The sequence below is a fragment of the Acipenser ruthenus genome, chromosome 23 (assembly GCF_902713425.1).
Source record: "Acipenser ruthenus chromosome 23, fAciRut3.2 maternal haplotype, whole genome shotgun sequence".
In the NCBI taxonomy this organism is placed as follows: domain Eukaryota; kingdom Metazoa; phylum Chordata; class Actinopteri; order Acipenseriformes; family Acipenseridae; genus Acipenser; species Acipenser ruthenus.
The window spans coordinates 22,486,210-22,500,041 of NC_081211.1; the positions used below are offsets into that span (position 1 = coordinate 22,486,210).

General features: G+C 38.8%; 1 protein-coding gene across 2 annotated transcripts in view; it reads left to right on the plus strand.

Annotated features, from left to right (window-relative positions):
• The window catches only part of LOC117413226 (dedicator of cytokinesis protein 2-like), an 83,814-nt gene that overhangs the window by 61,041 nt on the left and 8,941 nt on the right, over positions 1-13,832 (plus strand). For both annotated transcript variants that reach the window (XM_058996831.1, XM_058996832.1), the window contains exons 27-35: positions 6,243-6,341; positions 8,439-8,533; positions 8,725-8,803; positions 9,128-9,228; positions 9,426-9,484; positions 9,893-10,041; positions 11,614-11,699; positions 12,330-12,486; positions 12,794-12,834. In XM_058996831.1, the coding sequence (XP_058852814.1) occupies positions 6,243-6,341; positions 8,439-8,533; positions 8,725-8,803; positions 9,128-9,228; positions 9,426-9,484; positions 9,893-10,041; positions 11,614-11,699; positions 12,330-12,486; positions 12,794-12,834 (866 nt within the window). The remainder of the gene's footprint in view (positions 1-6,242; positions 6,342-8,438; positions 8,534-8,724; positions 8,804-9,127; positions 9,229-9,425; positions 9,485-9,892; positions 10,042-11,613; positions 11,700-12,329; positions 12,487-12,793; positions 12,835-13,832) is intronic.

Genomic DNA, 13,832 nt, shown 5'->3' on the forward strand with positions numbered 1-13,832 from the left:
GAAATGGAATAATCTAATGCAAAACTAAATAACAGACTGCAGGGACGGAAAATGAAATCAATCTCCAAGAGTCGGTGATAAAGAAGGTAGTCTTTATTCAAGCAGATATCTGGAGAGACAATACTTCGCAGAAAATATGATAGATATACTAACGTATCGGAAGAGGGACAGACCTATTAAACCAAGCGTGCCAGCCCTCTTTAGTGATCCTATGAAGCTCTGTAAGATGCTAACATGTCCTCTCTCCCTGCGGTTTGCAGCTCTTACAAAAGACGGAACTGATACAGTGCGAAACTGTAAACAGAATTCACCCCACCCTTCTCCACATTCTGTTACAAAAGAACCCAACCCTGCAGCATGAAAACACTCCACAGCATTTAATATCTTAAAAATTATGTAGCTCCTTCAAGAACTTAAAAAAAAAAGGTCAGACACGGACAACTCTCTGTGTCCCGCTGTTATGACGATGCGCCTGTGCTTATTGTCGTGGAAGTGTTCTGTCTGTTTACCAACATTAATTAATTAATTTAGCAGTTGTTACAAAGTACTGTATTACAAGTTAATATAATAATCATCCTTGTATCACTCAGGTACAGTGCATTATAATAATACTAAAAATAATACGCCTTCACATAAAGGGAGACAATCCAGGTAGCCTACGGTTCTTAATATTTATATCCGGCTTTATAAATTAACTTTATAAAGTTAAGTGGGTTATATTATCACAGCACATTTGTCCAGGGCGCTCACTTATGTTTAGAGCTTCCCTTTCACGGGTACCCAATTTGTTTCACTGCAGAAAACGTCATTATTATTTATTTCTTATCAGACGCTCTTATCTAGGGCAACTTACAATTGGTACAAGATATCACATCATTTTACATAAAATTAACCATTTATACAGCTGGGTTGTTACTGGAGCAACGTAGGTAAAGTACCTTGCTCAAGGGTACAGCAGGAGCAGTGTCCCCCACCTGGGATTGAACCCACGACCCTGCGGACAAGAGTCCAGAGCCGTAACCACTACGCCACACTGCTGTTATAACAACAAGACACATTCGATACGAGTAGAGCACGCATCAGTACTTTTTTTTTTTTTTTTTTTTCTTTTTAAATGGTCTTTTAGTTTTGTATTACAGATTATTCCATTTCGAATACTTTGTTACAAAAAACAATATGAAAAATGGAAAACAAGCGAATCAGTTTTTGTACTTTAAAATCAGAAATTGGAAAATGAAAAACAGGTCGATTTTTGTTTTTATGAAAAACCGAAAAAGAAAAAACAAGTCGTTTTCTGGTTTTCTGATTTCCGATTTAGAATGCAAAAACGATTGGCCAGAATCCTGTTGGCATTTGACTTTTCCATTCTCATGAACTCCACAATGCTATATGTTTGATGGAAGTTCTTGGTGTCAAAGTTAATAGACCCCTTACAAAGCATATTAGCTATCCAGCACATCAAACTCAAGCGTGCTAATTTGGCTCTAGCACCAGGGTACCTCATATAGTGCCTACAACTTTAAATTCTGCCAACAGTAGACATGTTTATTTCATATTTATTTTATTTTTAATTTCTTACCAACCATAGATGATGATAGTTTCTCATTATTTTTTATTATTATTATTTGTTTATTTAGCAGATGTCTTTATCCAAGGTGACTTACAGAGACTAGGGTGTGTGAACTATGCATCAGCTCCAGTCACTTACAATTACGGGGACCACCTGGTTACAAGCCCTTTTCCTTTAACCACTGGACCACAAAGCTTCATTGGGTCTTGACTACTCACATTTCCAAAGTCAGACATGTATTGGAAATAAGCTGAACACCTGATTGGTATGTCTTGTTGACTTCTCACTTGATACGATCTTTAAATCGAAGGTCAAACAAGACGAAACTCAAGTAAGTCAAATTGATCAAAGTTTCAGCTGATGTCTTTGTTTAACCTAACAGTGTATTATTGAGTGTTTAAAGTTATTGAACATATCTATGTCTTCAATGGTGTTTTTTTTTCTGTTCAGTCGGGCTGTTCTGTGCTTTGAGCTGCTCATTACTGGCAGCGTTGATATTTCTGCCACTGTTAGTTAAGCTGATTAAATTACTCAATTTGCTGCATTGTCTGAGGGTATTTTTTGTTGAAAAAGAATTCCTCAGGATAGAACAGATGAGAGTACCTCTGTGAATGGGCAGCATTGTGGTGCAGCCTTTAATGGCTGTAAAATAGCAGGCAGAGGCAAAAGAAGGCAGGTTACTCTTGTGCATGTCTCTTTAAATATTTTACAAGTATGTACACTAGAGACCAGGTAGAACAAGTGTATAAACAATTGGAATAATTGTTAACAGGTACAGCTGTAGATGCTAGACTGGCAGGCAATCGTCTCTGGATGTTCTGGAGGTAGTTACCTGCTTTCAGTCCAGAGAGATATAAAGGGCACATGTAGACTTTCCTTTTTGGTTGCACTGCGCTTTGCCCTGCTCGTTGCCCTGGGTTCGTCAACCTCACAAGTGGAGAGACTGCTCCTTTTATACACCTGTGGCTGGGATGGTATTGTTATTGTTAATTAATCAGTTATGTCCCAACCACAGTCTGCACATGTATTTGGCTGGGATAGTATTAATGTAATGCCTAACTAATAATATAATGCATATATACATTAAATGCATTATATTACCTACTGAGGATAAATATGTAGTTATAGTGCACAATCCAAAAAACTGGCTAATGATATTCTTATATCAGTGTCAGAATCTGGGGGATATATGCTGAGGCATCTTGTCTGTCTGTCTGTCCCTCTGTACAGTAGAACACACTTTACAGTTTTACAGATATCTAGAGAAGCACTTATCCAGTTGTGTTGAAACTAGCTAAGGACATCTGTAGCTATCTTGTCCGTTCTTTCATATCTCAACATTTTTTACATGGTCATATGGTGAACATGGGTCATGGTACCTTAATTTGTTTTTTGGATGATCCTGATAGCCCTAGTTTATGTATTTTAGTATTATTTCTTAAAACTGACATCAAATTAGATTTCCCCTTACATTTCTGTGCATGCCCCGGTGTAGTGTTCTGTGGACACTTTATTAGGAAAGGGGTATTCCCGCTGCACTAACCCTGCACACTGCTAGTGTGCTCACTACCTGCATTCACTTTTTAGGTTATATAGATGTCGCAATCCTCTGCAGCCGTCATCTTCCCCTGTTAGTTGCCAGTCACTTTTGACAAAATGTCGCATCCCGTTTCCTGTTTAATGAGGTCAGATTTCTGGAAGTTAAGAGCTCTAAGCCTTATATAATGGGTTTCCTTACACCTAAAGCCACACCCTGAATGTCAACCACATTTCTGTATACTTTATTTCCATTTTTGTCATTTTTAGACTGACCTGCAGTTGGCATTGATGGATGTTACTGTGAGGGAAACTCAATATTAATTTTAACTTAGCCTAGATAGAGAAACTCTAATTAAGCTCCTGGTTATGTTAAACTGTCAACGTGCCTGTTTCTCAATGTCAAAACCCCTTAAACGGTGCATTGCAGCAAACCAAACTAAATAGTATACCTAGGAATTTATAAGCTGATGGAGTCTGTAAAAACAGAGTGCCATGCATTAAAAAAAAATAATGTTGCTGGGTGCATTGACAATCAAACACATTTTACGTAGCATTTTAATTCTGCTGCACACAGTTGTGCTTGACATGACAAGTTAAGTAAAATCAATCAACCTGACAGGGGTGTATAACTTTATAGCTAATTCATTTCACTGGCCTGCCTTACTAAGGAATTCATCATTTTGTGCATACTGCTGAGCAACCCTAAAACATCCTACAATGTTTTCAGTTGTCCTTGGAATGAACTTGTGGACACTACTTTGGCACACAGCATATACACTACAGGAGAGTAATGAGGTTGGATTTGTGGCTCTATCAGGGATACAGGATGCTAGAGACCACCAGGCAAGGAAGCAGGCAGGAGCAACCAGCTGTGAACATGGGTGAGGGGGAGGGGGGCACTCAGGTTGGCAAGACAGACACATCCATCAAGCAGGACTGACGCAGAGACAGACAAAGGGGGGCGGGAGGAGTGGTACCGTAATATATTTATATACAGTGCCTTTCAAGCATGCATTTTAACTGGGCAGCGTTTAGATATTTTTTGGAATACAAAACTGTCACAAAATATACATCCCAGTATTTCCAGGTTGCATAATGTATACTCATATATGGGATGGCCAGCTTTGCATGGTGTGATAAGGTAAAACAAGAATTAAATAAGTTAAAACTTTACAATGCATTAGTAAGACCTCATCTAGAATATTGTGTTCAATTCTGGTCACCTCGTTACAAAAAGGATATTGCTGCTCTAGAAAAAGTGCAAAGAAGAGCGACCAGAATTACCTGGGTTTAGAAGGCATGTCGTATGCAGGCTAAAATAATTGAATCTATTCAGTCTTGAACAAAGAAGACTATGCAGTGATTTGATTCAAGCATTCAAAATTCTAAAAGGTATTAACAATGTCGACCCAGGGGACTTTTTCGACCTGAAAAAAGAAACAAGGACCAGGGGTAATTAGATAAAGGGGCATTCAGAACAGAAAATAGGAGGCACTTTTTTTTACACAGAATTGTGAGGGTCTGGAACCAACTCTCCAGTAATGTTGTTGAAGCTGACACCCTGGGATCCTTCAAGAAGCTGCTTGATGAGATTCTGGGATCAATAAGCTACTAACAACCAAACCAGCAAGATGGGCCAAATGGCCTCCTTTCTTATGTTATTATGTTCTTAGGTTGTATAATAGACAACAAACATATGCTACAATACTTTGTACCAGCCTCAGGCTCTGTATCTTTGTTAATAAACCAGCCTCAGAAAACAACATTTGCATATGTAATACATTAGAGCAGTGTTGAAATAACTTTTATTCTGGAAAGAGAACCATGAGAAACAAATTGCTGTTTAAGAGTTCATAACTCTGTTACCAGTAGATGTTTGGGTCTAGTTAACAACTGCAAAAAACACTTTGAATATATATACATTCTTAAACTGATTACTGAAATTAGTGATTGTCTAAATGAATTGATGACTTTAATAGGCCACACATGCAATTAATGAAAAATGATAAAATGCATGAGACATTTTAGAAATTGTTTAAGATACCTAATTAAAGCACAAAGTGGTCTAACATTTTCACACATGAGTGCCTGTTGTTTCTATATCACTGATTACTGACTGAAGATTGAAATTCATGCAGGTAGTTATATAAAGGATATAAATGACAAATCTTGATACACAGCTATGAGGCACCTGTGGCATGTGCCTCGGTTAAAATCATACTGATAATTTTTTATTTAGGCCCTTTTACACGTTGCTTTGCTACAAATAAAAATGCATTTCATCCTTTTTTGCATTTGAAGTAAGTGGGATACTTAAAGGCTTATTTCAGACAGTGCGTGATTGACGCTGGTAGTTGAGTTGAGGGTTGTGTCAAGTTTATAGGGCTGCAGTTTGCATATTCATGAGTATAAAGCAGAACACAGCCAAACAGCCTATCAAATCAACTGGTCAGCCGAAAAGCTCGAGCTGCATCCCTCATTGGTTATGATGTGCTTACGCAGCTAAACTGTCTCCGTCTTGTCAACCTGCTTAAGCTAATTTTACTGCTGAATGTGATTTTATAATTAATATCACACAAAACTTTATGTATGCAAGTACTCTTGTGCCTCTGTCATTTTTCATGACTGGCTATGGCCCTATATATGTATATCCTAATTGTATACCATTCATCACAGTGCCCATCTCCTGACCCCGCATCAATCCTCTAATACCTGCCGAGACATCACTTGCAGCCTGGAGCACTCATCACTCCTCGATGGAGGTGGGGAATGTGTCCTTCATGGGCCTTCTGGCAGGGTAGAGCAAGAGTAGGGAAAATCACTTAACGTGGAAACAGAGCACCTGCAAGTCTGGGATTTGTCCTCCAGGGGGTGGTAGCTCGTCTACACCTGAGAGTAAAAAAGATGATTGGGTGGTTCTTAGTGGGATCGGAGGATGTCCAACGACAAAATACAACCATTTTGAATTTAGTTTTAAAATAGTACCTGCAATGTAGCTTCTACATCAAAAGGAAACAAGTTAAACTAGCTACACTGCACAGTGCTGGTTGTACTATGCTGTGGTTTGGAGATCCCTGGATGGATTCACACATGGAAGTGCAGTTTGATAACTGTTTGTCTCTCTCTGTGATAGAGTCGATTTGTGGCGTGCATGACAGCCATCCTGAGCCAGATGGATGACCAGCACTACTCCTTCTACATCGAGACCTTCCAACGCAGCTCCGAGCTCATGGTGAGTGGAGACGCTAAAGCCAAGCGGTCCAGTGCTCACTCGAGGGCTAGACAATGAGGTGTTAATAGAGTACCACTGTTCTACGGTACAGCGCAACATAATATGGTGTTAGTAAAGGTCATTAAATGACTGAGTACACAAGGTACAGGGTAGTATAATATGATACACTGCCTAAAACATTAAGGACTGTTGTGGTTTGTTTTTTTATAACCCATTGTGATTAATTTAATCAAGTTTGCCATTCATGATATCTTTTTCATCTGTTTCAGAACGGTTTAAAAGTTTCTTCTCATTTTCCAGAGCAATGTTGAACCTTAGAGAATGGTTATAAACACTCTTCAAAAAGCATTCCTTAAAATTGACTACAAATTTTGTGAATTAAAAAAAAAAACACGATATTTAATGAGTGTCACTACTGTTGTCACTTCATATATCAGGTCACCATATTCATTTTTCTAGGGAAAAATGGAAGAACAGGCATGAAATTATTTAGTTAAAATACAATGGTTTTTATATTATTTTAATAGGGGTAACACTTATAATCCCTAATAGAGTATAACAGCTCTCAACAGTACAGTGCACTATAGCTAGGGTTACAATATGACTCCATGTACACTAGGGTTGTTTGCAACAGTTCAGGCTTTTCAACTCACACCCCAATGCATTCTGGTAAGTGTAGTCCTGTTGTTAAAGGTAAGTTGAAAAGCCTGAACTGTCCCAAACTGTCCTAGTGTACATGGTGTTATATGGTAACCCTATCTCTACCTTGATACTGTGCAGTATAGTTTGGTGATAGTGGAGCACCACCGTTTAGTACAGTGCAGTCCAGTGCACTCTAATATGGGGTTAATAGAGTGCCGCTTCTCAGTGTTCACTCACAGCCAATGGCAATGTACCAGTGGTGACCCTTTGAATAGAACAGTGCATGTGGTATGTCACACTAATGCAATGCAAATTAGAGATCAGTGGGTCAGGGCAAGTCATTAAGTGGCATGGCATATTGTTTTTATCGATTTCCATAATCCACAAGCATAATGTCTGATCCCACAGGAATAGAAAAATATGACTGTATAGTACCTTAGGTGTGGAAAGAGGCAGGAGATTTTCAGCTTCAAGTATTGAGCACGTTTATTAACAGATGGCCAATATTATAGGAGGATTACAGCGGATTATGATTTATCAGTCCTAGAGCCTGAATTTACTTCCTCTTTTAAATTCACTACTCTCACTCTCTACAGGAAACAGAACTGAACCAACTGAACCATAAAATACAATAAATATCCCCATCTAGAGGTCAAAATGTATAATGACCCCTCCTCACAGTGATTGGTTGATTTCTGATATGAGATTTGTAACAGCTAAACATGCCCCGTCTACCAGCATCTATAAGTGGATTCAACAGATAGTCAAGGAACATAGTTAGACTGCAGTTTACTGGAGTCTGGAACTGTGCTATTTAACGGCACACCCAAAGTGGTTAAACAGAATTTATTGCACCATTTATTGCACTACCTGAACTGTAATTGCTTTAAAATGAATGGGGTGCCTGGGGGTATCAGCACAGGGACAGCCCCCCTCTGTTAGGAAGCTCTTCATATCATAGGGAAGGGGACTTGCTTGTGTTTGGCAACAGAACGAATGTGCTACAGCTCCCATAAATAAGTCATCATTTATACAGTGTGCTGCTCACCTCGTGACAGGAGCCATGTTTACCTCTAACAAGGGAGAACAGGAATGAGAAGAAGAGCAATAGAGACAGATGAGAGGATAGCATTAAAGAATTATTCATCATACACTGTAGCTGTGTAATTTCAGTGAAGTTACTGTTTAATTACATGTCCAACTGAGTTTAGCCCATGTTTTACTTATTTGCCATGGATTACCATGGGGTACTGAAGTAAACGTTTATAAGAATTCTTCAGGAAATAGACAGATTGGCAGGCAGGCAGACAGACAACAAGGAGACAGGCAGTTTTACAGGCAGATAGACAACAGGTAGACAGGCAGACAGACAAGTTTTCAGGCAGGCTGACAGAAAGTCATTTAACAAGCGGGCAAACAGACTGATGAATGTGTGTCTGTGGTCTTTTCTTGCAGGATTTCCTGATGGAGACCTTCCTCCTGTTTAAGGATCTCATCGGGAAGCATGTCTACCCCCCTGACTGGATGACCATGATCATGCTACAGAACAAGTGAGGAGGAGGGAGAGAGTGAGAGGGGGGAGACTGTAGTGACCCTATAGTAATATTGCATCCCGGACCCCATGATAAACACAAACTTTAGACCCTAATATCTCTGCCTTAGAAGCCAGGTACAAAGAAGTAACTAACTAATAGCATCAAATAATAACTATTAATTCTTCTACCACTCCCACCCTATCCAGAGTGTTCCTGCGAGCCATCAACACCTTTGCAAAAACCATGAACCAGAAATTCCTGGAGAACATGAACTTCGAGGTGCAGGTGAGAAATATTTATAAATACTTTATTAACACTTTTTAGGTTCTGTCAGTAAGGAGCACGTTTTAAACTGCAAGTACAACATTGACAAGTGTATTCGTAATATTGCTTTTATTGAGAGGTGATAGTTTACCAGAATTCCTTGGAGTTCAAAATTGTATTCTAAATACTCCCCTGCACAGTATTGTCTTGATCTGTATGTATCTATTTCTCACAGCTGTGATAACAGACAGTTCGGCAACAGAAAAGGCCCCAATCTTTCCTGCACAGTGAATTGTATGCAAACCCTGTGTTTGTTTTTTTTGACACATTTGTCTCTCCTCACAGCTCTGGAACAACTATTTCCATCTGGCTGTGGCCTTCATTACCCAGGATTCCTTGCAGCTGCAGCACTTCTCATCCACCAAGCGTAACAAGATCCAGGCCAAGTAAGTTGCTCACTTGTACAATTTTCTATTATTCTTGAATATTTAAAGATGTAAGTTAGTGTAGCAATTGTGGCTTGCAGTTTACTGAGGCTGTGTTTGTACACACTATACACAGCACACAGTACCAGCGACACACAGTGGTTGCTTGCTCTTAATAGTTTAAATCCATCGAAAAATAAACCTGTCTCTCAACACAGGTATGGGGACATGAGGAGGCTGATTGGATTTGCAATCCGTGACATGTGGTACCAGCTGGGTATGTTTTTTTTCTTTTTCAGCAATGTAAAATGTTGCCGATTACATAGCAAATTATGTGTATTTGTTTACGGCTCAGAGAATGTAGTGCTGATGAAAGATGAGGGATAATGGCATTGTCTACAGTTTGATATAGTGCAGGCACCATTAGAGCTTCCTTTCACAGCTCTGAGACTGCAACTCAATGCTGAATTACAGTCTCAGAGCTGAATTGTGTCTAATTGCATAGCTGTCTTGTGATGCATACAAATGTCCTCTGGAGTCTAGGTTGAGACCACCAAACTCCTTTCACCTGAGCCAGAGTTAAACCCAAGCCTCCACAGTTGAATGACATGAGAAGCTAGGGAGTTAGTCTGAGGAAACAAGCCCACAATGAAGTGTCTGTCTGACTGACTATCTGGGTTTCCAGGCCAGCACAAGATCTGTTTCATCCCAGGGATGGTGGGCCCGATCCTGGAGATGACTCTCATTCCTGAGGTGGAGCTGCGCAAGGCCACCATCCCCATCTTCTTTGATATGATGAAGTGTGAGCACGACAAGTCCGGGGGCTTCAGGAAGGTAATGCTGTGCACTTTATTGTACTGCCCTGCCTCTGCACTGTGGGGTTAACGAATACCATCTCAGAAAGCAGCTGACTCCAAATTTTCTGATCGTTCTCTAAAACTTCAATGTTTTGGATTTTGTTGTGGTAAAACATGATTGTTTAAAACACTCATGGTATCACTGGAGCACAGGCTTCAAGAAGGCAATCTAGAATTGAAAGGCATGTGTTGTTGTGATTCTCCTGTCATCAGAGCACAGCAAACAGTTACTGGATACTGAGTCACGCCATCATTTACAGTCATGTAGTCAATACTGAGATCATTTCAGAAAGGGCAGCATGCAGCAGCGTTATAAGAAACCTGAGGGAGGACGGTGACCTAATGTAATGAGATAGCACAACATGTTCCAACTAGCCCCAGAGGCAAAAGCTGCTTTAATAAAATTAGATTAATCAGATTCATGTTTTTGTTTGATGGGTTTTTTATGTCTGATTGCATGATGTCATGGAATGTCAACATCAGAACATTAGACATGTTTGTTGGTCTCAGTTTTAGCCCCCAGTGGCCTTAAGTGCATGACACAAAAACTATCACATCATAGATAATAATAATAATAATAATAATAATAATAATAATAATAATAATAATAATGGCAGTTTCATGCATTAAAGTAATTGTAGCTAAAACGATTCAGGAAGTGCAAAACATTCTAAACGCATGGATTGCAAACAGAAATGTCTTTAAACTATTAGAAATCACAGATCAGAAATCAACCAATCACAGTGAAGTATATACCTGTGCAGGGGATAAAAGTTATGTTTTACTGATTTATGATAAGTTAACATATGTCATGTGTATGGTGTCTCTTATTGTCTAAGAGATGTCATTTCACACAGTCCGGACTGTATGAGATTACATCTCTTATAACTTATAGAGTTGTACAATGTTTTAAAATGGAACTACATGCTTTCTACAACATGTTTTTCTTTCAAAACTCATTTGAGACCTTGTAGCTAGTGAGTGTTCATGGCAAAGAACATTCAAGGAACTATTTTGTTAGCTCCAGTTACTCGTGCCATACACAACATGACAAAACAATCATTGGAAACAAGACAATAGCCATGAACATTATTCTACATTGTTGTGTCAATTTGAGAACAAGATCAATTTTATACATGTGTAATATGAAATAATAAATCAAAATTAAGGAAAAAATAACAATCTGTAAAAAAATAAATAAATGCATAACATAATAATAATATTAATATTAATATTAATATTAATATTAATATTAATAATAATAATAATAATAATAATAATAATAATAATAATAATAATAATAATAATATAGTATAATCAAGGTTTTAAGTCCTTTTTTGAGATTTTTTTAAAGATTTTTGTAGCCAGAGTAATGCTAGTTTAACAAGCACGTGTGTCCAGGCTCTTCTGCTGCTGTCAAACAGGAATCCACAGTAATCCTCCTGTGGTATTGGTCACAGTTAATAAACGTGTACCCTGCATCTTTCCACTCTTACTGTACACCGATAGTTTCTTTGTGTTTATGATGAGCGCGATGCTGCCGTTTCAGTTTGAGAACGAGATTATCCTGAAGCTGGATCACGAGGTGGAGGGAGGCGGTGGAGACGAGGAGTACATGCAGCTCTTCCAGTCCATGTAAGGAGGACCGATATCACTGCCCTGGCTAAGTGGGCAAATCTCTCACTGTCTGCCTTACCAGCTTACCTTCTCCAGGTTTCTCAAACCCGAGTATCCCATCAGTTAGTGCATTGATTACAAATAATTAATAAAGCATCACTTATAAAGGTTGCCAATGACAGGCAATGGCGATACAAGGTTATACAATATGTAATAAAGCACTGTAAGAAGGATTTTGGTTCCTTTATGATGCTTTAATGGCATGGAAGTTTTCCATTAGCAATTTGTCATTAAAATTGTGTTTTATAAATGGTAAGCTGACGTGTGACCCACTTCTGCTGCTGCAATCAATTAGGTGTGCCATTTTTTTTTTAAAGCGTCATCTGACTGCCAAATTAGCTCCTTTGAGGTGCCAGATGAGAAATGGTCTTCCTGCCACTTCAGTCAGAGAAGAAAAATGATATTCATTCAGATCACAAGTTATCAGAGAAACATTTTGTAGAGCACAACATTGTGGGCCATTCTTTTTAATGCATTCATTGCCAAAATGTAGGACGTCTAATTTTAAAACGCTAACGAAAGAGGTTGTAAAGAGGTCTTTGTTGCTGCTGGATTTTGGTTCTATAAAGCCCCTCTCCTCTCTCCCAGTCTGCTGGAGTGTGCCACAAAGTCACCCCCCCTGGCCAGCCTGGTGCAGCAGTTTGTTGTTCTGGTGAAGGGGCTGCTGGAGAGACTGCTGGACTACCGAGCGGTGATGAGTGACGAGAGCAGAAACAATCGCATGAGCTGTACTGTCAACCTGCTGGTGAGTTAACCCCCAACTCCCACCCTGCTACACACACACTGACACTCAAACTCACACACACTGACAGACACTGACAAAGACACACACACACACACACACACACTTACACTCAAAATCACACACGCTGACAGACACAGACACACACACGCTGGTGGACACTGACCAAAACACACACACACACACATTGACACACAGACTCACACACGCTGACAGACACTGACAAAAACACACAAAATCACACAGACTCACACACATTCTCACGTGGCCACTGCTTATGACAACTTAACTATCTATCTCTGTTTTTCAGAATTTTTACAAGGACATTAACCGGGAAGGCATGTACATCAGGTAGGAACATCCTTTTTCATTTTTGTTATTGTTTGAATCATTATTTGTATTATTATTATCTGCATCTGTATAGACTACAGGACTTAACAGCCTTTGCATTTGCAGTTGTCGTGCAACAACTTTAAGATAAGAAAACCGCACCTGCCTTCTGTAGTTAATTTACACAACCATCTTCACCAACTTTGGTGTACAAACCAAAACTGATTTAAAATTTTGAACAAGATGAAAAAATACACTAAAAAATGTACTACAAATGTACCATTAAATTGTCTACAACTAAATATAACTAATAAATTTCACCCTACATATAAGGGTGTAGTTCCTTATATGTCACTAAACGTCCTTGATGGAATTACTGCATTTTTATGTTTGGTTGGGTGTACATTATTTCTTATGAATACTGACACTTAGATAATGTAATGTTCCAACTCTATAATGTTAGTGTTGTAGAATGTATAGTACTGTATGTAGCTCCATTCACCTGCATGTCAAGAAAGAACCATTGCGTTTTTTGACATCATCCAAAAGCCCTCAGTAGCTTTTTAAAAACTTTAAATAGACCATATTTGCCCAGATTAATTGTCTCTGATATAAAAGTAATTAGAAGCAACTAGAAAGAGCTCAATTAAGATTTCTGAGTTGTGTCTTTTCAGTATTATAACATTAAGAGTGTTTGCTCCATTCTTGAAACAGTTGTTTGTTGTATGTCGCCAAATGACATTTTCTGCTGCTTAGCTTAACCTAACTCAGAACAGTTAGCCTTCCCTGTCCTTTCAGCTTAGTGTTTTACATTTATATTATACAGAATATTCCAATGAAATCTCTGTAAACTGTGTTTCTTAATGCATTCATGTCAGGGTACAGTGTCCCTTCACACATTTTTTGTGCATAATCTAGCTGGGGATTTCATTCTCATCTGGAATGTATTTTAAAAGCTGCTAAAACCATGCCGATCATCTGACATTGCTGAGATAAAGAGACAGACTAAAGACTCTTCT